At 51.1% G+C, this 21,020-nt stretch overlaps 1 protein-coding gene across 3 annotated transcripts in view; it reads left to right on the top strand.

Moving 5' to 3' along the window:
- LOC132235327 (bifunctional epoxide hydrolase 2-like) overlaps nucleotides 1–14,884 on the top strand; it is a 66,073-nt gene extending 51,189 nt beyond the window's left edge. For all 3 annotated transcript variants that reach the window (XM_059697529.1, XM_059697527.1, XM_059697528.1), the window contains 7 exons: nucleotides 3,166–3,237; nucleotides 5,468–5,501; nucleotides 7,347–7,449; nucleotides 9,338–9,407; nucleotides 12,678–12,758; nucleotides 14,255–14,313; nucleotides 14,455–14,884. In XM_059697529.1, the coding sequence (XP_059553512.1) occupies nucleotides 3,166–3,237; nucleotides 5,468–5,501; nucleotides 7,347–7,449; nucleotides 9,338–9,407; nucleotides 12,678–12,758; nucleotides 14,255–14,313; nucleotides 14,455–14,533 (498 nt within the window). In that variant the 3' untranslated portion in view covers nucleotides 14,534–14,884. The remainder of the gene's footprint in view (nucleotides 1–3,165; nucleotides 3,238–5,467; nucleotides 5,502–7,346; nucleotides 7,450–9,337; nucleotides 9,408–12,677; nucleotides 12,759–14,254; nucleotides 14,314–14,454) is intronic.
- Nucleotides 14,885–21,020: the final 6,136 nt, after the last annotated feature.

The raw sequence follows: 21,020 nt of genomic DNA, 5'->3' as shown, positions 1-21,020 counted from the left end.
AGAGAGGGAAGGAGCAAACCAGGATGAGCTCAAAGTCCTCATTGAAAAAGTGACCTCAGGGGGAAGACACTAAATCATCGCAGTCCTAGCGGGAGAGTGTTTGGTTTCGAAGGTTGATACAGTCATTGTGAAAAAAATCAGTACCTCTATTGTTCTGTTACAGCAGCTGGGTTTAAAATCTGCAGGAAGAGTGTGGGGATGGTTTTGTTCTTAAGAACGAAACCTCTTGTCAGGGAAATGGTGGATATTCAAATCAGTGACCTGGCCACAGCCAGGAGCCCAGGAATCCCGCTGGCATGGTCAGGGTAAGCACAGAGCGGGGTCTTAAGGAGAAACCATGCACCTGGTTCTGCCTGCATGTCTGCTACCTACTCAGTGATAGATCAAGTCCCTTCCTATCTCTGGCCCTCGGTTTCCTCATCGGAAAAAGGATGGTGTCATTGGATGGTTTTCAAACAGGTTATAGCTGCAAATGTAAGCTGAATCCAGGCCAATAAGTTAAATATGACACAGCCCCGCCTCCCCCGCACCCCCTCGCTTCAGTTTGCTGAGCACTGCGGGGTGTGGCTTAGACAAACTCTGGGTTTAGATCCAGCCCCAGCCCCAGCTATTTGAACCCTTAGCCCACATGTTTACTATCTTGCCCTGAGAATTTGCCAAGTCTGGTGGAAACTAATACTAGAAGGTGTGTTTTTCTTTGCTTGGCAAAGAAGGGAATAGGCTTTGCATTTGTATTAGTAAGAAAAGGAGGACGGACGAGGAGGCAGCAAAGACAAAAAAAAATGAGCTTAAAAAAAAGTACTGAGTTGTGTAAAATAAAAAATCAAATCCCCCTTCACTCATCTATAACTAGCTACTGTGAATGGTTTGGTGTTTCCCATTTTAAAAAATACATTTTTAAGTAAGTGTGTGTGTGTGTGTGTGCACATGAGTGTATACATAATTTTTAGTATAAATTGAATCATTCTGCTTTTTTTTATTCAATAGATCTTAGACAGATTTCCCTATCAGTACCTATAGATTTACCTCCTTCCTTTTCAGATGGACCATGATTCATTTCACCCGTCCTCAACTGAGGAGCCGTGAGCTACCTCCTCACAGTCTTTATCATGGTTTTGTTTTGTGCCATTCACGGAAGACACTCGTGGCATTTCATTTTTGTTTTCTTCAATGGGTGGTGTGATGTTATAGTGAAAAGAACCAAATACTGAGGGGCTTGGAGTCTGGAGTTCTCGCTTCCAGCCTGGCCATTTATAATCCGCCTTCGAACACGGTCACACCTCAACCTGAGGGTCTTCCTCCTCGAGATGGCCCTCCCACCTCAGTGCCGAGTGACCAGCGAGTGTGGCGTCAGAGTGACTCAGGGCGCCAGGGCCCCTCTGAGTCCTGACTCCTCTCTCTCATCTGCCTGGCCAGGCTGCAGGGAGTAATGAATAGTTTTTTCTTCTTGCCCAGGCATCAGGTGCCTCTATCCACTGGCATCCTCAACCCCAGAGACAACCACCCAGCCCTGTTTTCTGGCGTGCTTTGAGAGAACTCGGCCCCGAGTTTCACAGAAATTCCAGTTATTATCAAGGTAGACGGAACATGAAGCAGAGCTGCTGCCCCGGCCCACTGATTAGAGGGAGGCTCCCATCTCCCCCGGGAGACAGTCTGTGATCTTGGCAGCTGAGGCACAAAGGCTGCCCACGCTCATGCTTTGTGGGAGCTCCCTGGATTTTCTGTTGACCCTCTTGGCATCTGTTCGCTCTCGAAGGACCATTTGAGGGCCAAAGCCCCGCCCAGACCTCTGGCCTGTGACGATGCCTCCACACACTGACATACACCCCTGGGCTCCTGAACAGCAGCGGTTTCTGGGATGGGGCTGCTCTCAATAAATAAGAGTGATGACTCGTGGCGACAGGGCTGACCGGGGCTTTCATCGATCACTTCAAATGTGCTTCCTCCCGTGGCTGTTTCTTGCCTCGGCATTCATCACACAGCAGATTGATTCTCCATCATAATTGAATCTTACAGATGTAAGGGGATTGTAATTAACACGACAGCATCCCTTTCCTCATAAAATCATAAACTGCAGACCCAGCACCACCGGATGACAAATGTGTCCTTTGCTGCGGTGCTGGCGTCCCGTGGACCCAGAGCTCTCATGATCTGCAATATGCAGAACAAACAATGCAGTGGAGAAGGAACTCTTGCAGTGAGCAGGGACGGAGGGTGCTGGCCACTGCAGTGGCTATTGCCTGGCTTATGGGACCCTCCTCTCTGGGAACATTCCTAGGAGAGGGACATACATACCGTCAGCCTTACCCAGGACCAGTCACAGATGGTCCCGGGCAGAAGATGAGTGGATGCTTCCCTGCGCTCAGGGGGCTCCGAGGAGACACAGCAAAGGCTCTGTGGGAACCGAGAAGGGCAGAGTTATTTTATGTGATGGGGGAAGACAGGACTTCATGGAGGAGGCAGTGTTTGGGGCAGATATTGAAGGCTTCTTGAAGGCCAAACTGAGGGAGGTAGGTGTTCTTGGTGGAGGCTACAATATTTTAAATCAAGGAGGTGGGAAAGCAGGGCACCGTTTAGAAAACATTCTGCAATCCGGTTTAGTGGTTGCCTGGGTGTGTTTAGGTGAGCATTTGGAAGGAGGAGATAAAAATAGATTGGCACTTTGCTATAGACTGAATGTTTGTGTCCACTCCCCACCCTCACCCCACCTCAAATTCCTATCTTGAAATCCCAATCCTTATGTGATGTTAATAGGAGGTGGAACCTTTGGGAGATGATTGGGTCTCGAGGGCAGAGCCCTCATACAGGGAATTAGTGCCCAGATAGTCCCCTCCCCCCTCCACCACGTGAGCACACAGTGAGAAGATGCCATCTCTGAACCAGGAAGTGGGCTCTCACCAGACACTGAGTCTGCTGGGGCCTTGGTCTTGGACGTCCCAGCCTCCAGACTAAATAAGTATCTGTGTTTGTAAACTACACAATCTGTGGTTCTGTTATAGCAGCTGGAATGGACTAAGACACACTGCCATGCTCTGCCTCAGTTCCTTCCCATAACACTGGTCCCCCAGCGACTGTGTGGAGGAAGAAGCTCTATTATTTCTGAGCGGTTGCCCCTGGTGGATTCATGCCTCAGAGACAGCTGACTTCCTTTACACTTTGTTTTAGGGAGTGGCTGAGGCTGAACTGGAAGAGGACCTGTACCGGACTTTCAAACTCTTTTTCAGAGCACATGATGAGGTGAGGGGTATGGGGGTGGGAGGGTAGAAGGGGGATAGGTAGCAGGAAGGGGGAGCGGCAGGGGTGCAGAGGTCTCTGCATGGCCTCCCTGGGAAGATGGGGTGGGGACTGGAGCCTGGGAATGAGCAAGCTGGCCCTCTTCCCTGTGATTCCTGTAGTCAGGGTGAGTGGGATCCCACGCTACCGGTCACACTGATGGGGGAAGGTCACATCCTCACTGCCACACACCAGTAAAGCTTTGAAACTAAAATCAAAGAATGATTATAACAGTGACTGTGGAGAAATTATACCATTTTAACCAACATGCATAATTGTTTATCAAAGCCCCAAATTAATTGCTGTTTCAACCCTTTTCATGAACAACCACAGTTGCTTATAATGGTTTATCTCCATACCCTCCACCCACCCTCATATAGTCAGTGCCTGCTTAGCCTTTCCCATGTTTGCCACTTTCTGTGCTGACCACTTCTAGCATCTCACTCTTTTATATTGAGTTCAATTGCTTCTTTCTGAAGGACTTTCTTTTGTAGTTAGTTCTTTCCAGTCTGTTAATAGTAAACTCATAATGTTTTTGGCCAGAAAACGTCTTTTTTGCTTTTCAATCTTGAATAGTTTGAATATGGAATTCAAGGTTGACAATTTTTTTTTTCTTTTAGAGGCTCCTATCATTGTTTATGTGAAACATGCCTCCGGTCTACCCTATCATTGGTTTTTTAGTGGTGTTTAATCTGCAGGTTAACCCATCTTTGAAGTTTTGTGTGTTTTTTGTTTTTCTTTCAATGAACATTTTTTGAAATTTATGAAAGTTTTATTTGGCTCCTTTTCAAATCACTCTGATCTATTGTTCTGTTCTTGTTTTTCAGTTTCTTTTATGTTTTTAATAATTTTAAGCATACTCATTTTCATTCTCTCCCTCTCTCTCACAAGTTCTATTAGTTGATACTAGGGGCCCGGTGCATGAAATTCGTGCATGGGGGGTGGGTCCCTCAGCCCAACCTGCACCCTTTCCAATCTGGGAGCTCTCAGGGGATGTCCTACAGACAGCTTAGGCCTGCTCCCCGTGGTTCTCTGCTCTCTGAGGACCCACCTGCTTGATGCCACCTCAGGCCCTGGTGTCTGCTCTCTGTGGGGGCCTGCTTGCCCTTTGCTGCTCTCTGTGGGGGCTTGCTTGCTCTTCTGGCTCACTGCCGCAGGGCCAAGCAGGGCCCTGCTGTCTGCTTGCTCGCTGCAGGGGACATTCCCGCCCTGCCCCAAGCCGCTCAGCGACTGCACACATAGGCGTGGAGTGGCCGGGGGCATTCCAGGACCCCAGCCGCTCCAGCCCTATGCACAGGCCTACAGGCTCAGAGCGGCCTGGGTCCCGAGGACGCCTGTCCCCGGGACTCAAGCTGCTTGGTGTCGGCACTTGTGCAAGGAGCCACCCCACCCCCAGCCGCTCAGCTCCGGCATATGCAAATTTGTTGGGTTAATTTGCATACTCACTCCTGATTGGCTGGTGGTCTTTGAAAAGTGATGGTCAATTTGCATCTTTCTATTTTATTCGTGTAGGTTCACTATTTGCTATGTTTACTGTTTTTTGCAATGGGATTTGCAAGAGGGGGGTGGGATAGAGAAGAGAGGGAGTTTTGTAATTTTGGTTTGTGAGCTCATCTTGAAGCAGCACTGAATCTGTGCCAGTTGGCTTCAGCTGGGATTGAGGAAATGGCCCTCTTGTGTTTTAGCACTGGCTGCTTCTGTCAGACATCCTTTGTTGTAGTTACTGTTAACTTTGCATCTTGGGTATTTCCAGATCATGGAGAGAGTGTAAATTCAAACCCAAGCACTTGTGAAGGCAGGCTTGTAGCTATGAATTTCTGGGTGAACATTTTTTGGTGTCCTCTTAGTTCCAAACTGAATGGACCAACTCCTTTGACATCTCTCTGTCATGATGGGTGGGACCACAGATTTACTGTGGAGGGTCTTATTTTTAACTTCCCATCTGCCATAGACCTAAGGTCTCATCTCTATTCCCATTGGTTGATAGAATCAAGTTCTCATATCACCAAGACCTGCAAGTGGGGGCAGCTTAGGCCCAGAGCTTTGATTGTTAGCTATTTCTGCTGTGACCCCTGAGGACTTGCCTACCTCTTGGGAGTTTAGCATGTTTGTACTAGTCTGATGGCACTCGTAGGTGACCTGTTCCAGCAGATTTTCTTTCCCATGACATAATCTCCAACTTTTCTTCCTACAGACCAAGCTCAACACGTCCAACGTCTGTGAAAAGGGTAAGAGGTATTCTTAGAAGGGAAGGGAGACAGGAGGGCCATGGCAGGAGCCAGCTGAGCATTGAATGAGCATTTCTCCATCGGACTCTATGAGCAGAAACAGCCACCTGCCAGCTCTGAACTATGACTGGCTTACCATAGGGTTCCCCGCAGGTGACTAACACTCCCCTTAGCCCTGGGCTGACCACAGGGCCTCAGGTTCCTTTCCTTCAGGGACCTTTGGATTCAAGATCTTAAACAGTAAGAGCTTGGGGGACTCTTAGAGCTTGTTGGGGCAATCCCAGCCTCTACTGACAAGGACTGAGACCCAAGATAGGAACTGACATCTGCAGGGTCACCTGGTGCAGGCAGAGGGAGAGTTGGGCTAGACCCCAAGCCAGGTCTCCCCTGTCATAGTCCACTGTCCTCTCCTCCATCCCAGCCCCGAGTCCTGTCATTCCAGTTCCGTCACATTTCCACCCTTGTCCTCCCTCCTGGGTTGGAAACAAGTGAGGAGTCAGAGTGAAGAACAGATTGGAGTTCATCCATGGCTCCGAGATCCAGCACTGTTCCCACAGACATTACCTTTGCCCCAACACTCTGGCCTTACCATTATTCACTTGTATTTTTATTGATGATGAGGACACTACTACTTGTTTGTGCACCTACTATGTGCAGCAAATGCTGGCCTGGCCCTCTTTAGATACATTATTTATAATCCTCATGACACCCTTAAAAACCCCATTATTATCTGCATTCTACACATGAGGACAATGAAGCTCAGGAACGTGTCCAAGTGGCCAGGCTGGGCTTAAACTCCTCTGACCCTAAAGGCCATACGCCTCTCACTGGTCAAGACCACATCTCCCTTCCCTCTCGCCTCCTCCCTCCATTCCTTTCTCGGTCACTCGGTCACTCTGCATTCCTTCGCTCTGCAGACGGTTTGAGCTCACACTTGGTGAGGTAGCACAGGCAGCAGAGTCGGGGAGTCCAAGGGGAGGCGGACGGATGGCAGGAACGCAGGGAGGGGGGCACGAGGGGCTGTCACCCGGCCCCGAGACAGCAGAGAGCTAGGAGCTCCGGCCTCCAGGGAGGCTCAAGTGCTTCATCACAGAGGCACCTGCTCACATAGCCCTGCGCTGGAGCTCACAGAAGGCTGCATCCATCTCCCAGCTCCTGTGCCTCCAAAGCTCCCAGCTGAGCCTGGGGAGCCCCCCGGGGCTGTCCCCCGTGAAATGGCGGTGGTCCCTGGGCTGTCCATCAGCATCACAGGGTTGGCCCCCCACCCCCAGGACGGGGAACTGCCAGGACACAGTGTACACCCCTGAAAACATGAGATTCCACACCGAGGACACTGAGGGAGGGCCCGTGAGTGTGCCGAGGGCAACAGCACGCCTGCGCCCTGGCTGATGGTTTTCCAGGCTCTGAGGACGATGGGAGCAGGCACTGGTGAACATTCCAAGACTCTCCGTGGAGATATCTGAAGAGGGATGGGATTCGTTAAGCTAGGGAGGAAAGGCTTCGTCTAGGGGAGAGGGAGAGCTGGAGGGCTGGCAGGGCCGAAGACAGGTGTCATCCTGGGACGGAGGTGTCGTTTTGGGAGGACAGGAGGGGGGTGGTCAGTCCTCGTGTGTGTCCCAGAAGCGGAGGCCTGGGTGTGACACTCTTGGGTTCTAGAATGACAGAGGCAACACAGATTTCTCTGACGAAGAGCAAAGGGGCTCCCTGTGGATAAGAGAGGATGAATGAAGGAGCGCCAAGGGAGGCGGGAGGCAGTTAGGAGGTCAGCCTCCATTGCGAAGGCCGGCACTCGCGGTGGGACCCCTGGCCGAGGGCGTGGGATCGGGAACAAGTGGCTTTTTGCAGGAGGACTCTTTGTGGAATCCCCGGAAGACCCCAGCCTCAGCAGGATTGTGACCGAGGAGGACATCCGCTTCTACGTGCAGCAGTTCAGGAAGTCCGGTTTCAGGTACACGGCGTGGTGCCCAGAACACAGGAGAGGCTGGTCAGCACGGGGGCTGCTGTGCTCAGGGTGCAGGACAGGCCCGGTTCCCGCCCCCACGGCCCGTGGAGGCCTGGCTGCCCTGCTTCCCTGCCTGCAGTGGTGGAGGCTCACCGTCGGCTCTGGTTTGGGATGGCTCACCTCCCTCTACCTTCTGGGCCCCTCCGAGCAGATGCTTTTAACCTTTTTTCAGTCACGACCCCCTGAGAATCAAATGACAGTTCTGAGTTCTTTCTTCAGAAAAACACGGACCCTCAAAAACTGCATACATTTTTAGGGGGACTGGAGACCTCTCTCTCCTTTTTTTTTTTTAAATATATTTTATTGATTTTTTACAGAGAGGAAGGGAGAGGGATAGAAAGTTAGAAACATCGATGAGAGAGAAACATAGATCAGCTGCCTCCAGCACACCTCCTACTGGGGATGTGCCTGCAACCAAGGTACATGCCCTTGGCCGGAATCGAACCTGGGACCTTTCAGTCCTCAGGCCGATGCTCTATCCACTGAGCGAAACCGGTTAGGGCGACCTCTCTCTCCTTTTAAACAGTTTTGTTGAGCGCTGGCTCACATACCATATAGAATTCACCCTCTGAAAGCGTCCAGTGCAGTGGTTTTAGCCCATTCACGGAGCTGTGCGGTCATCACCACATCGCCCCAAAGAGAAACGCCATTTCCTTGAGCAGTCAGCTCTCCCCCACTTCGCCTAGACCCCCTAGTCCTAGGCCGTCCCTATCTGCCCTCCATCTCCATGGATTTGCCTACTCCGGGCATTTCACATAAATGCAGTACAGTGTGTGTGCCTCTGTGCCTGGCTTCTCGCTCAGCTGGTGCTCTCAGGGGTCTCCACGTTGTAGCAGGTGTCCAACCTCATTCCCTTGGCTCAGGCCTGCGTTCACGCTGATGGTCTGGGCCTCTGCTCTGGAACCACAAGGCATTGCTCCAACGGCCGCTTTCCTGCATTGCCCTTCGAATACTTACACGTTGCAAATCTTTGAAGCTCCTGGTTTCTTCAAGGATGTTGCAGTTCACCACATGTCCATCTTTCTTCTTTCCCTCGTGCCTCTCTCTACACTTCCATCCTTTACTCCAACCCGAGGGCTCAGAAAGAGCCAAGCCATGGGCACTGCTTTGGCCAGCCCCGCCCGGAAGTCCTCTATCCTGTAGCCTTGGCTGGGAACGCCTGTGGCCCCCAGCATTCTGGCACCACCACAACCTACAACTTTTCCCTAAGCTTTTTTTTTCTTCTTCTTCTTTTGAGGCTGAGACCATTTAAGAGTCTCAGATTTGAGGACAGCTTTGCTCTGGAAGGGAGCATAGAGATAATGTGGCCTCACCCCCTCCTTGTTCCGGAGGGAAAATGAAAAGTCCCAAAAGGGTATGTGGTGTGTCCAAGGTATTCCCAGGGCCTAGAGCTGTGAGACCCGAGAGCGCCAACCCCGACTAGGCCCGAGGACTGGCAGAGGGTTCTAGGTCCAGCCCCAGAGCCGCCCTGCCTGCCCCCAGGAGACACCTCTGCACCACCCCCTGAAGTCCCTTCTCCAGGGGTTCCCCAGGGCAGGGGAGTGGCCTCTGGATGGTGATGGCGCTAAACAAGCTCCCACCCTCTTACGTGACAGCCCTGGGATGACATGGAGAGTCCTGTGGGGCCGGCTCCGTGTGACAGCCCTCTCCACAGACCCTCTCCGCGAACCCCGCGTGTCCCCAGGCCTGGCACTTAGGCACCGTTGTTTGTGCCGGGCTCGGTCCTCTTTCCCGCAGAAGCTTGGCTCTCCCTGGGAGACCGGTGCCTGGTGGGTCTGCAGCACAGTCATGGACTAAAAGCTTTCCTCTCTTTATTCCCTGATCTGCCCCCCAGGGGTCCCCTAAACTGGTATCGAAACATAGACAGGAACTGGAAGTGGGGCTGCAAAGGCACAGGACGGAAGGTGAGTGCTGGGTTAGTGTTGCACCCTCTCCCATGCGCCCACCCCCACCCCGGCTTCCCATTGCCCTGGGTCAGAGCTGGGGGTGCACAGACCGACCTACTGGCTTCCTCCTTTCTGTCCTTTTCCTCTGAGCTTCGGAAGTGCCTCCTCCAGGTTTCCCTTAGGGCCTCTTCTGCTGATGCTTCTCTTGGAATGGGTGGTGTTAGGGACAGAGCAGGGCTCTGACTGGGTGACTGCAGCTTCGGTCTGGGAGGCCCAGGTCTCCTGGTGGTGCCCCAGCTCAGGGAGCAGATGGTCCAGGGTGACTCCCAAAGGGTTCACTGATGGAGCACTGGGTGTTCTCAGAGAGGCGGGGCTTCGCCTCGGCCTTATCACGTGGCCAATTCAGTCTGTGGCTGTTTCCTCGTTTGTCCAGCAGAAGATGGTTTCCAATCTCTGGGTCTGCGATGAGAGTAATGGGGCCCCCAGTTTCCATTCAGAACATTCAAAACCTAAGGGTGATTGCGTTTTCAAGGTCCTCGCTCACTTGGGAGCCCTGGTCATCTTGTTGACTCTCTCACTGTGAGCACCCTCTGTGTGTCAGGCACTGTGCTAGACCGCGGATTTACCAAACGAACAAAACAGACGAGGTCTCGACGACACGGGTTGGTCTAGAGGCAGCACAGCATAGAAGGCAGTGGTTAAGAGCGGGCTGGACAGAATTCGGCCTGGGATCTGACCCCCGTGTGGCCTTGGTCAGCACTCTTAACCAGTGTGTTCTTCGTTGCCGCTTCTGTAATCTGGGAATGACAACAGTGGTGCTAACATGTAAGGATAACATGGGTTAATGCACATAAAATGCTTAGAACAGTGCCTAGCGCATAGCAGTAGTTCAATTAATGCTCCTTATCATCACTGTACTCTGTGATTGACAGAAATTACAAAGCCGCAGTTTGATGGGCAAAATCTCTCCAAGTGTGGATGGACATAATATCAAAGATTCTGGGAAGGCGAACCCTGATGGTGCTTAAGTTGGGAATTCCCTTCTTCTGCAGCCACCTTTCAGATCTCCCTCCTCTCCCGCCTCCTCCGTGCCCCCACCACCAGTTTACATTTTGACTTGGAGCATTCTAGAGCTTGCCTAGCCACCGCGGCCTCGGATGACTTTCAGCACCAAAAGCGTGTTTGCATGTCTCCTGGTTCTCATTTGGAGGATGGGGTGCAGTGAGAAGCACATGGTTCTGCATGTGGGTAAAAAAAAACAGTGCAGATTTCTTAATCAGGGACAAACTGGAGCTGTTTGAACATTATTATGGCAGAGTGAGAACAAAGAGGATAAATGGAGGCTTTCATAGCCTCTCCAGGCCCCATTTATCAGTGGATAAAAGAGAAGTCATTTTGCTGCCTCTAATGTCATGTTGGTAACAGTTGTGTCTGGCCCGTTCACTCTCCAGAGCAGCGGTTCTCAACCTGTGGGTCGCGACCCCTTTGGGGGTCGAATGACCCTTTCACAGAGGTCGCCTAAGACCGTCGGAAAACACATATATAATTACGTATTGTTTCTGTGGTTAATCACTATGCTTTAATTATGTTCAGTTTGTCACAATGAAATTGGGGGTCACCACAACATGAGGAACTGTATTACAGGGCCGCGGCGTTAGGAAGGTTGAGAACCGCTGCTCTAGAGTCTTGGCTGCCCTTTTGAAGCATCCATTTAACTCAAAGAAAAGTAATATCCATCTCCATGCAAGCGCAGTTCTTCCTTTCTTGTCCCATCCCACAGAGTGGGCCAGCCCAATGCATTCTTACGTACACATGCACGCACACACACACACACACAAGCCTGTGTTGGTCACTGCACTGCTATGTTCATCTGTATTAGAAAACTCAGTCTTCTCCTGAACATTTACATTCACACAAAACATTTCACTTCTGGTCATGAAATGTGTGAGGGTTTGTCCCCCAGCAGGCAATTCTCTGCAGTATCAGCTGGTGTCCTACACTTTAACTACTAAATTCCAGCACTACCTACCTGAGGTAGCGTCACATCCCACTGGTTAAGGGTTCAGGCCTCCAAGACTGCCCCCCCCAACACACATACTTCAGACACCCATCGTAAGTCCAGTTGTCACCTGTGCTGCTGACCAGCTATAGACCTGAGGCTCCCACCACCCCTCCTCGGTTTGACCACTGTTCGCTAGAGTGGCTCACAGAACTCGGGGTGCCTCTTACTTACCCTATGAGCTTAGTAAAGGAGGAGAGACAGGACACAGGTGCACAGCCACCTGGAGAAATACGAGGGCGAGGTCTGGGAGGGTGTGAGCGCTGGAGCCTCTGTGCCCGGGGAGCCGAGTGCCACCCTCCCAGGTACATGGGTGAGTTCCCCAGTGTGGACACGCTCCAAACTCCATGCTACTGAGATTTTTATGGAGCCTCGTCGTGTGGGCATGATCAATTGTTCACCCCATTCCAGTCCCTCTCCCCTCTCTAGAGGAGGGAGGGTGGGAGGGAGAGAGAGAGAGAGAGAGAGAGAGAGAGAGAGAGAGAGGAAGGGGGGCTGAAAACAGAACTTCTAATCATGGCTGGGTTTCTGCTGACCAGCCCCCATCCAGGAAACACCCAGAGTTGCCTCTTTAGAACAAAAGATGCTCCTCGAGGTCTGAGCACGTGGGAATTTATAAGGGTTTTAGGAGCCCGTGTCGGGGACGGGGTCAGAGACAAGTACTAGATGCTCCTAGTGCTCCCGTCACTTAGAAATGTCCAAAGAAGCCCGGCCAGCGTGGCTCCGTGGTTGAGAATTGACCTCTGACCCAGGAGGTCACGGTTCGATTCCCGGTCAGGGCACAGGCCCGGGTTGTGGGCCCAATTCCCAGTGTGGGGTGTGCAGGAGGCAGCCGATCCATGATTCTCTCTCACCATTGATGTTTCTTTCTGCCTCTCCCTCTCCCTTCCTCTCTGAAATCAATAATAATAAAAAAAGCCCAGGCGTTTCAGGAGCTCTGTGCCGGAACCCGGAGGCAGAGACCAGTACATATATTTTCTACCGTCTCACATCCCTCTCGTAGATCTCCAGTAGGAGTGATGCCTCCTTCAGGCCAAGCGCGCCAGACAGAGCCAGGGCCTCGGCAGCTGCTGGGCCCCTCAGCGGGTGTTAATAGTGGGGAAGCCGCGGAGCATGAAAACGAAGCACGTTTCCCTGCCCCAGAGGAGGCGAGACCTAAACTGGAAGGTGCAAGAAGGGGACATCTTTTCCTTTTCTGGCTGTCACCACCTCCTGTCATCTCTCCCCAGATCCTGATTCCGGCCCTGATGGTAACTGCAGAGAAGGACCGAGTGCTTGTTCCTGAGATGTCCAAGCATATGGAGGACTGGGTGAGGGCGGTGCTGCCTGGGCCCTCAGTGCTTCCTGGGAGGGAGCGGGCAGGTGTCCCCGAGGAAAGAGGCGGCTGAGGGCAGAGGGGGACATTCTCCTGAACCACTTGCTGTATGGGGGCTTCCTCAGGAGCCTCACTGTCACCTCTTGGGAGCAACAACCGTGCCTGATGCTTCCTTTTCCTTGCACGGATGCAGTCTCTCATTCATTCACTCACTCATTCATTTATTCATTTCATGGGCTTGTGCTGTGCCCTTAAATGTGTTGGGACCGTGCTAGATGCTGAGAAGGTTAAGATGAGTAAGATACGGACCCTGCCCTATAGGCACTCACTGTCCTGTAGTTAATCCCACACTCAGCCCAGGCAGAGAGAGAGAACCCAGGCGAGACAGGGTGTTGAGGCGAGGAGCGTGCATGCCCGGAGAACGGCAGGAGCTCCATGAGGCCGGAGGATCTTGCTGAGCCCTCTGGGCCCGGCTGAGCTGTGTGGGCCACGGGCCTGAGAGCCACCGGAGGGAGTGATGGGATTGGAAGCTCCCTCTGTTAACAGCGTGGAGGTTGGTAGTGACTGGGGAGGCCTGCAGTGGGGTGGCCGTGGGCTGGCTAGCTGCTGAGAGCGGCCCATCTCCAGTTGCTGTGGCTTTGTCAGCAGCATCAGGCACAGCGGGGAGGGTGCGCGTGGAATGCGGCCGCGGTGTGGGCTATAGGTCTGGCCAAGGTGCTGCGGAAAGCTGTGAGCCCACGGGCTCTGCTCCCTGGTCCTAGCCCTCAAAGGTTTCTGTAGAAATTCAAGATCTTCAGCTGGTCCTTTGCAGCCCCCTGTAATGGACTCTAACCTCGCTCGGGTGTATTATGCTTCTGAGAGAAGGGCATTTTCCCCAGCCTTTCCCACATGCGGTCAGGGTTCAAGGCGGTGTCGGGAAGAAACCTGTGTCCCAGCTGCTGCGTGCTGCCCCCTCTTCGTCCGGGTGCTGGCTGCAGTGACCCACTGTGGGAGCCCAGGTTCCAGAGGGGAAGCCAAACGGCCCTGCGTGCAGACCCTCCAGCAAGACAGCCGGGAAGCGGGTGCAGTCGTGTCTGCATGGCGAGAGCCAGCAACAAGCAAGCATCTTGCAGGCAGTGAAAGGGCTGAGAACGAATGGTTCTGAAGGGAGACTGTTGTGATGAGAACAAGTCAGCCCTGGATTTGAATATCAGCTCAGCCACGCTGTGTGGCCTTGGGCGGTTCCCTGACCTCTCTGAGCTTTCCCATTACCGCACAGGATTGTGGGTATGCTTCAATAAGACAATGTATGTAGAGCACCCAGGACATAGTAGCTGCTCAACAAGTGGTTATTCCTTCCCTAAACACGCAGTTTTTCAGGGCGGGGGCTGGCCTAAGGGGAGCAGAGGGGAAGGTGCCTCCTCACAGGGGCCCCCTTACACGTTGCACTAACCTGAAACCAGGCCCACGGGCACTCTGCCATTTACTTTTCTGGCTGGTGTTTTCTTCCAGATCCCCCACCTGAAAAGGGGACACATTAAGGATTGTGGACACTGGACACAGATAGAGAAGTAAGGAGTTGGGGGCCCCAGGGCGGGGGACATCGGGACTTCCTGTTTGCCTTCAGTAAAGGCCTTCCTGGGCTAGCCGTTCACCTCCTGTGAGGTGGGCGGGTCCAGACGGGTACGAATCCTCTTTCATTCCCTTCCCAGGCCCGCCGAGTTGAATCGGATCCTCGTGCAGTGGCTGGAAACTGATGCCAGGGACCCGCCAGTGGTCTCGAAGCTTTAGGGGGTGACGTGTGCCAGCCCCCTCCTCTGCTGGGCTGCTCTTGGCACCAAGATGGGCCTGACCCGCGTCTCTCAGAACCAGCAGCCTGGTTCTGAAGGGTGATTTTCTTTAAGGGAAGTGAGTAAAATTAGACGTAATTTTAGATACAGGAAAAGGCTATTAATTCTCTGGGCACAAACGCATCACTTGGTCTCTAAGGATGATTTATGTTCTGTGAGGGGACAAAGGAGGTGGCCAGGGGGTGATTTCTCTTTGACTAATCCATAGTTTTGCAGCAAAATCAGCAGGTAATTCTGAAGCCTTTCCACAGAGATTGGAACTCTTTTGCTCAATAAAGCTAAACATCTGTGATTCCGCTGCTGTTGGGAGGAGGAGGAGGAGTTGCTCTAAGAATGTCCCTCTGGCCTCATCTGGAAGCCACATCGCCCGCCAGCCCTGCCTCAAGCCCCGTCTCCCGCCCAGTCCTGCCACGGCAGCCTCCTGACTGGTCTCCATACAGGATCTGAACTGAACTTTGCAGGGCCTCCCCGCTGCTCCCCACAGAAAGCTCATGCACTGCCTGGCCCCACCGATCACTCCCCTATTCCTAAGGGCCCCCCAGCACCCCCGAACTGAGTCCCTGCACACACCACACTGACGCTCCTTGACCTCCGCCTGAGCGAATGGGTCCTTCAGCCTGCAGGGTTCCCACCTGCACCTCCCCGCCCAGGCCCCAGCCGGGCCATGAGCCCTTTCTCCCTGCCCCTGGCTGGTGTGCTCCCAGGGGCTGCACACCGCCCTGGCTGCGCTTCCTGCAGGGAAAGCTGGCATGGTGGTCTCCCTAAGCTGAATTATGAATCATGATGAGTATCAAGTAACCAGGCCAAAAGGGTGTGTGTGTCCGTGTGTGTAGAAAGCAAGGGGAAGGTCAGGAGTGGTCTGAGCTGGCGTTAAGTACCGTGTGCCTGGAACCTTGCATACACCACCTCTGTGCTTCCATCGCACAGAGCGGGAAATTAGGGTTCAAATAACTTGCCCAGGGTCCCTTGGCTAGTTAGAGGCAGAGCCTAGATTCAGACGCACGCTGTCTGGTCCCAAAGGCTGAGCGCCTTCTGTCAAAAATCTCCTTTCTAGCCCTGGCTGGTGTCCTCAGTGGTTAGAGCGTGGGCCCATGAACTGAAGGGTCATGGGTTCAATACCCACTCAAGGGCACCTACCTGGGTTGCAGGCTTGACGCTGGCCCCGAGTGCAGGAGGCAACCAATCAATGTGTCTCTCTCACATCGATGGCGTGCTCTTCCCCTCCCTCCTTCCCTTCCACTCTCTCTCTCTAAAAAAAAAAAAAAAGTCAATGGAAAAAATAGCCTTGGGTGAGGATTAACAACAACAAAATCTCCTTTCTAAGTCTGGAGTCAGATTATCTAGATCGGGCTCCTGGTCTGCCTCTTACCACTGTGTGACCCCGAGAAAGGCTCCCTGTACCTCAATTCCCTCACCTATGAAAGGGGACACTGACGGCACCGAGCTCGCAGGTGGCTGTGAGTATTAAATGAGTTCCTCTATGCGGGGCCCCGGAATGGTGCCGGCCCCGACGAGGTGCTACGGAAGCATGAGCGCCAAGATCTCTAGTTTATGTTAGGACAAGGCCCGTGAGGGCTTTGCATTTCCAGCTACACCACCACCTCGTGCCTTTTGTAGGGGAGAATGAAAGTGCTCATTTAAAAGGCAAATACGTGACCTGGGGAGTGACTGCACCAGCCAGGTAACATTATTTTACTGACATTATTCAAAATAATGTGTCCAGACTTATTTGTAAGGGAGCAGTTGGAAGAGAGGAGAGTGGAATCTCAGAACATCCTTCATTACAAGAAGCACCAATAAGCAAACTTGTTGGCCCCGATTATCTCAGTTCCAAATATTCGACCCAGCAATCCCCATAAACCATCAAAAATGCCCCAGAAATGCTACTCTTTGGGCAGGTCAGGGTCAAGTGAGTCAAGTCCATAGCACTGCAACAAAAACGTCACCAGTCATACAGCATTGAGGCCATAAAGGCTGCCAGACTGGAGAAAGTCTGTAGGTTATTCAGGAAAACACTAGGAATGTCGGAGTTGTGTTTCCCCTGCTGTGGGGCGTCCGGACACATGCCACCGCTGCAATTGTGCGGCAAAGGGGACAGGGACGATTTTCAGATGCCATTTTAAGTACAGCTTGCTGAGAGGGCGTTCCAATTGACGTAGTTATAAAGTGCTACTTTTATGTCATGACTACAAAAGGCATAAATAACAAATGTATTCACCTCTGCTAAGGGGAATGGCAGAGCCATATTCTCTCTTGTACCCACACACCAGTGGGGTCACGGATCTCCCCAAGGGAGCCCAGATCTCTTACAGGTCCCCCCACACATAGTGGCTGCCAATTAGCAGTGCCCAAGGTTTCCAGGAGAAATGTCTTCTAAAAGTGAGTCTGTTAGAATAGATGGGACCAGAAGCTATGTATGTCCCTCTTGGGGTGTAACGAACCCACGGTTTCAGGCCTTGAAGTGACTCCAAGCCAGTGTTCACCTTGTTCACACCAATAATACCAGGAGCACAAATGAAAAGCAAACAGTGGTCAAAATAGTAGGTCAGAAGCTCAGAGGTTTTTGCAACAAGAATTGACTGGGAAATACAACACTTTGCTGTTCCTGCCACACAGGATCAAATATTTTCTGATCTCAGCGATTGTGGGCGTTTCTCCCAGTGCTGGCTGATGCACCCGATTGCTCATTGCCTCCCCTTTTGGACTGTAGGGCCCTCGGGACCAGGGATGACCTGTCGAGGTGGTTCATCCTTGATCCTAACCCAGCACGGCCTGGCATTTTGGAGATGCTCATTAAATATTTGAATAAATGAGGGAATTAAAGCATAAACGAATGAATGGGAAAATGTGTTAGTTCCTAGTCTTGACTTTGATGTCCTGCTGGGGGAGATGGATGGCCAACTGTGTGACTTTTTCACTGTTCCGAGCCTTGGTGGGTCTCTCACTAAGACCTTGGGCGTAGCTGCTGATGTGCACTCAGAAAGAGATGGTAAACAGGTCCCACACATCTATGAATCTTTGCTGGGATTCACGGGATAAACTGCAACGTACATCAGTGGGTTTCTGCTGCACGAAACACAAATGCAATAGTTACTTTAACAACACAGCTGGAGTATTTACAATCACTGTAGATGTTCAAGCTTTCATATTTGTAAGGTCTGAGTGGAATCATTTTGTCACTTTACATAAATACAGGTCATATTTACCACACAAGGGTTTTGATGCTATTACCTGCTTTTGAAAGAACACCAATGGTATTTCTTCTCCTGTAAGCTCATTTTTTAAAATTGTGTTAAAATATACATAATTGTAGCAGGGGGCTCCCTTCTCCGTGTCCAGCACAGAGAGAGAGAGACATGAACCGGTTCTTGAGTAGAGGCGCTGGGGATTAAATAATGAAATAAAGATAGACAGGACACAAAAATAGAATAAAAGCTTGGGCCGAGTGTGGCGTTTGCCCCCTGAATGGAGGGGCAGAAAGACCTCCAACACCAGCAGTAGATTTAATAAATACTTGAATAACAGGAAGTTACATCACATCTGGGTGGGCCTTGAGTTCCTGGCGACATCATGAGATCCATCCCCTTAACACTGGGCGGCAAAGTCAAACTGAGTGGCATCCCAGTCTCTTGACCAGGTCCGCCCCCAGGGCGTGGCTCTGCCCACGCTCTGAGTTTCAGTGACACATTTAAAGATGCCCGAGTGTTTGCTAGCAGCCCTCAACACATAATTTTTCTCATTTTAACTATTTTTTAAGTGTGCAGCTCGGCGGCATTAAGCATATTCACATTGCTGTGTAACCACTAGCGTTATCCATCCCCAAAACCTTTTCATCTCCCCAAACAGCAACTCTGTACCCATTAAACAGTAACTCTCCACCCCCGCCCACCAGCCCCTGGCAACCCCGTGCTACCTTCTGTCTCTGAATTTGACTACTGTAGCTCCTTTCTATAAGTGGGATCATGCAGTAGTTGTCTTGTTGTAACTGGTTTACTTCACTTAATATAAGATCCTCAAAGCTCCTCCTGTGTCAGGAATTTCCTTTTAAAACTGAGTGAAGATATACACTAAGTGGCCAGATTATTATGACCACCTGACGTTTGTAGGCAAATTAGCTATAATTTCGCGCTGAAGTTGCTACAGGGCCAGATCATTATAAATAGGGAAGCAGGTTGTTTACCACGACAGAGTGATTTTTTTCTGAAGATATGGGTAAACAATGCGATTTAACAGCCTTTGAGCGTGGGATGGAGATTATATATATATATATATATATATATATATATATATATATATACACACACACACACACACACACACACACACACACATATATATTGAGTGGCCAGATTATTATGACCACCCCTCAGTACTTTGTTGGGCCACCTTTTGCCTTCAATACTGCGGCGATTCTTCTTGGCATTGACTCCACGAGATGCTGAAAGGTGATGCCAGGAATCTGACACCAGGCCTGATGAATAGCACTGTCCAGTTCTGTGAGATTTGATGGTTGTGGAAACAGCTGCCTGATGGCTCTTTTAACTTCGTCCCACACATTCTCAATTGTATTGAGATCTGGTGATTGTGGGGGCCACCTAAGCAAGGTAAAGTCTCCCTCATGTTCTTGAAACCACTCCTGCACAATACGAGCACTGTGGCATGGCGCATTGTCTTGTTGGAAGAAGCCATCTCCATTGGGATACGCCATCAACATGATAGGATGAACTTGATCAGCAATGATATTTAGATATGTTGTGCTATTCAGACGTTGTTCCACATGAATTAAAGGGCCCAAATCATGGCAGGAAAACATGTCCCAAACCATAACACTGCCCCCACCAGCTTGAAGGGTTGTATTCAAGCATGTGGGGTGCATGCTTTCATGCTGTTTCTGCCAAAGTCTCACTCTGCCATCTGCATGATGCAACTGGAAACATGATTCACCGGACCACATGACCTTTTTCCAGTGCCCGACTGTCCAATCCTTGTGTTCCTGTGCGAATTGGAGACGTTTTATCTTGGTAACTGCAGACAGCAAAGGTGTTCGAACAGGCCTTAGGCTTCCGTATCCCATACGATGCAGTGTTCGGCTAATGTGCCTACAAACATCAGGTGGTCATACTAATCTGGCCACTCAGTGTAGATGCCACACTTGGGCTGCTTCCACCTTTTGGCTGTGGTGAGTAATGCTGCTATGAATGTGGGGTGCAAATACCTCGCCGAGTCTCTGCTTTTAGTTCTTCTGGGGATATGCCCCAAAATGGAATTGCTAGGTCATGTGCTAATCCCATTTTTAAGTTTTTGAGGAACCACCATACTGTTTTTCATAGTGGCTGTACCAATTTATATCCCCACCCACAATACAGCGGGTTTCAATCTCTCGGCATCGTCACCCACACTTGTGATTTTGTGTGTGTGCTTTGTAACAGTCACCCTAATGGGCATCTGGGCCTCTCACTGTGGTTTGATTTTCATTTCCCTGATACTTCGTGACGATGAGCATCTTTTCGTGTGCGTATTGGCCATTGTATATCTTCTTTGGGGAAATGTTTATTCAAGTTCCTTGCCCATTTCTGAATCAGGTTGTTTGGTTTTTGGTTGTTGAGTTGTAGGACTTCTTTATATATTGTGGATATTAATCCCTTATAAGATAGATGATTTGCAAATATTTTCTCCCACACTTTTGATCAATGAAAAACTAGCTTCCATATCCAAAGGGTTGTAGGTTAGGACCGAGCCTCTGCTTTTCATGCGGTTCCTCACTGTGTTCCATGATGTTAGTGCCAAGACGGAAGGGCAGGATGTGTCCGCATTGGGGGCCCTTGGGACTATTTGGCTTGTGTCACAATTTGGAAGACAGAAACAATTCTTGGTTTATGCACCTCAGTGTAGGAAAATCCCAGAGAGAGCCCAACACAGTGCTCCTCGTTGGCCTTTGAATGGATGAAGGGGTGGCATGGGGTCACTGCCTCCGTCACTTCTCCTGGATGCAGAGGGAGAGAGTGGAGAGCTGTGAGGCAGGGGCGAGCTTAGACGGAGCTGTGGGGGAGGAAGGAACGTTGCTCTGCTCTCTAGGCTCTCTCGGCTGGCCCAATAGTCAAATAGACATGAGGCAGGTGAGCAAGAGAAAATAACCAAGTTTAACATATGCACACGTAAGGGAACTCTGCACACATGAGACAGAGACCCCACACGCAGGAGAGGTTCCAAGACAGAAAGGGAACATGGGTGTATAAGACATCCCAAGCTAACGATGACCTTGGGCTTCAGAGGGGAGGAAGGTCACTGAAGGACGATTAGAAGAGCAGATGATCACTAATTAGAGGTTTGCTCTGCCGTACAGATAGGTCATAAAACGTTATCTCTGATCATCTCTAACTCTAGGCAAAGCCCCTAATTCAAGTTCTTCTAGGTAGGTAAGAGGGGAG

This window comes from Myotis daubentonii, chromosome 5 (assembly GCF_963259705.1).
Source record: "Myotis daubentonii chromosome 5, mMyoDau2.1, whole genome shotgun sequence".
In the NCBI taxonomy this organism is placed as follows: Eukaryota; Metazoa; Chordata; class Mammalia; order Chiroptera; family Vespertilionidae; genus Myotis; species Myotis daubentonii.
The sequence above is the reverse complement of the archived record's forward strand: the minus strand, read 5'-3'. Positions and strand labels throughout refer to the sequence as shown.